This window comes from Rosa chinensis, chromosome 5 (assembly GCF_002994745.2).
Source record: "Rosa chinensis cultivar Old Blush chromosome 5, RchiOBHm-V2, whole genome shotgun sequence".
NCBI classification, from domain to species: Eukaryota; Viridiplantae; Streptophyta; class Magnoliopsida; order Rosales; family Rosaceae; genus Rosa; species Rosa chinensis.
In genome coordinates, this window is record NC_037092.1 from 30,979,339 (window position 1) to 30,982,578 (window position 3,240).

General features: G+C 38.8%; 1 protein-coding gene across 1 annotated transcript; it reads right to left on the bottom strand.

Moving 5' to 3' along the window:
- Positions 1–398: 398 nt before the first annotated feature.
- On the bottom strand, positions 399–2,832 carry LOC112165855 (cytochrome P450 736A117). The gene is made up of 2 exons (XM_024302554.2): positions 1,780–2,832; positions 399–1,479 (listed from the first exon to the last, which is right to left on the bottom strand). Exons 1-2 carry the CDS (start codon positions 2,764–2,766, stop codon positions 862–864), a joined length of 1,605 nt encoding a protein of 534 aa, XP_024158322.1. The 5' UTR covers positions 2,767–2,832; the 3' UTR covers positions 399–861.
- Positions 2,833–3,240: the final 408 nt, after the last annotated feature.

The window sequence follows — 3,240 nt, forward strand, 5'->3', positions numbered from 1 at the left end:
TTTGGTTTTGCTAGTTTTGTTTCATTGTTCGTTTGTTTCGAGAGATTTTGGTTTTGTCCCCCTCTCTTGTTATCTACTTTTTCTTTGATTAATTCAACAGATCGAGTGTTAGGGAGGTTCCTCCTCTCTTTCACTCACCTTTCAGCCAAAAAAAAAGGGATGTTCAAAGAGGTTGTTTGGCAGCTGGACGACTCCTCGTCTTCTAGTTCAACTGTTGCTCTAGCCACCGGGTAATGTAGTACTTATAGGCTATTGATATAATATTAATATATCCTTGTACGTCATCATTTTCCTATCGTATTCCTCAAGATCTTCAAGCTGGGTATATGGAGCAGGTTGTCGTTGATAGTACACTATAACTTTTGCTCGGGATCAATTTTCTTGGGGATTAGTACAGTTCTTTTTCCTTTTTTAATATTTTTGTTTCAGACTTTTGAATATAGAGCAACGGGATGGAAGTGAAAGTATCAGTGAAGGAAGTTTTGACATCTGCATGTGATTTTTCACATCGATCAGCTGAAAATCGATCAAGTGCATGTTTGATAATTTTTCTCATACAGGCACGTCATGGATGCAGTATTCTAGTATAGTATAATAAACCAAAAATCACAGCAATATAACAGTCCTGGTCCGATTGATCTGCATCCAAACATTTTGATGTGAAAGATCGAAATATAACAGAGTCTGCACAATATATATTCTGATTCCTTGGCATACATATAAAGGTACACCTAAACAGGGTAGTTTGTTTATCAGATGCATCGGATGTGAATTGTTATGATTATTTTTCTTTTAATAGAAGGTGATGAAACAGGTTTTGGTACGAGTGAAGTAGTTCTAAAGAGAGGATGGAGTAGCAACTCAGAAGCAGGAAATATATGGTTTGGCAACCGCTTTGAGAGGATATTTCCTATGTGCGGTTATGCCAGTGGATTCACTCATGTCTAAGTCCTCAGCCCTCGCACCATCCGGCAATATCCAATCAAACTTGTGAACAATATTTGCCAGAACAATCTCTACCCCAACCACTGCAAAATGCATTCCTGGGCATCCTCGTCTACCAGAACCAAATGGAATTAATTCGAAGTCATTCCCTTTAAAATCTATGGCACTGTTCAAGAATCTTTCTGGCTCATACTGCTCCGCATTTGTATATGACTTGGGATCTCTTCCTATCGCCCATGCATTCACCATAACTTGTGTGTTAGCCTTAATGTTGTAACCGTTGATTTTCGCATTTTGGTTGGACATCCTGGGAACAAGTAATGGCAATGGAGGATGTAAGCGAAAAGTCTCTTTGATCACTGCCTTCAAGTAGTGCATTCGAACCAAATCATCCTCTGTTATATCCTCTTTGTTTCCAACTACTCCCCTCACCTCATTCTGCAATTTTTTCATCACCCTTGGATTCTTCATAAGCTCAGACATCAACCACTCTAAGGTTGTAAATGTGGTATCACTACCACCGGTAAACATATCCTGTAAGTGCATTCAATTAATTAAATTAACCTCCTTCAAATGAAGCTAGCCAAGGTAAGATTCAAACAAGACTTGGAATTCGAATCTAGTACTGTTTCTTTACTTAATTCAGTTGGGGTCATTGTGAACTTGTTTTATTCGAAAAACAATTCTATGTACTAAATTAACCTTCATTTAATCTATGGAATAGATTGTAACTTGTAAGATATCACAATGTAAGTACTAATTAAGTGTACTGAAGTATATTTGTATTCCACACAGAGTAACCAAGATTCAAGATAGCTAGTATTAATTACGTACCAGGATGATTGCCTTTATGCCAACTCGATCAATAGGGACACCAACTGCATTTTCTTTCTGAACCGCAAGCAAAACGTCCACAAAATCCTTCTGGTCTTCATTGTCATTCATACCATCAATTCCACTCATTGATTTATCAATATGCTCTTGAATAACCATATCGAAAAATGCATCCGCTCGTTTAGCCAGGTCATCTAATTCAGCGTCAAACCCACTGAGGCGAGTGAACCAAGCAAGCCATGGAATATAGTCACCAATATTAACACGTGTGAAGAACTCTGTCAGATCTCCAGCAATCTTCATGAACATCTTCCCTCCATCTTCCCCGAGATCGCTGTACTTTCTCCCCATAGCAACTCTGCATATGAGATCATTACTCAGCTTCATAAAGATGTCGCTTAGATTCAAAACCGGTGAGGATGAGGAGGAGGAAGATGATATAGTACTACAGGACTGTAGTATGTTGCTTATCATCAATCTTGTTTCCTCTTGTCTTACAGCACGAAAAGAACGAACCCTTTTGTTGCTCAAAAGATTTAAGACACATAAACTTCTGAGCTGCCTCCAGTACTCACCATAAGGGGCCGTTACAATGTCCTTGTAGTTGTAGATGACCTTCTCAAAGAAGATGAACTTGGGTCTGTCGGAGAATATTAAGTCATGGGTTTTGAAGATCTGGGAAGCAGCCTCAGCTGACGAGATGACAAGGACTGGCCTGCTTCCGAAATGGAGCAGCATGACAGGCCCATGGCGTTGAGATAAGGTTTGAAGTGAGCGATGAGGGAGCAACCCTACTTGATGAAGATTTCCAATGATGGGTAGTTTTGGTGGAGAAGGTGGTACAGATGAGTTTCTATGAGAGGACCATCGGTATAAGAGAATGAGGAAAATGGCCGAAAGTAGTAAATATTTGAAGGAAAATGATTCCAAAGGGATCAAGAAGAATTGATTTAGTTTCAGTTCCAGCATTTGCAGGAGATGTGGCATCTTCTTCCTCCACGACTTAGTTGTTTGGATTCTATTCGTGTTGGTGTTTCTGCAGTGTAGAGTGGTTCATCTATAAAATCTGAAGCGGACTGGCTCATCTGGACATACGTAGCTATCTTAAAAAATAGGGGATCGTGTCTCTCGTGTTCAATATTTTATTAACATTTAACAATAATTACTGGATCAGTATTATCTATTTTATTTCTTCCGCTGCCGTGATTTGATCCACGCATCATGGTGATCTGTTAAAGAAAGGGACATTAATTGGTATTTAGTGCCTGGTATTGCGTCGTATTAAGAATTTAAAATCACTCCCACGATATTGCCAGCATCAAACGTATTTTTTGTAGTTTTTTACTTTTCTTAGTGTGAGATAGCGTCAAGAAAAGTTTTTCTTCCATTAAACGTTAAAACATCTGGCACTTGATTGCATATAGATGTTTCTCAACAGACTAGCTTAAAAATCTGTTAATC

What these genes read in the sequence shown, in the direction of transcription:
- LOC112165855 (XM_024302554.2), bottom strand. Translation starts at nt 2,766, where the DNA reads ATGCCACATCTCCTGCAAATGCTGGAACTGAAACTAAATCAATTCTTC. An exon ending in GCATAAAGGCAATCATCCTG is followed by an intron (nt 1,480 to 1,779) that starts GTACGTAATTAA and finishes ATGCACTTACAG; the next exon opens with GATATGTTTACCGGTGGTAG.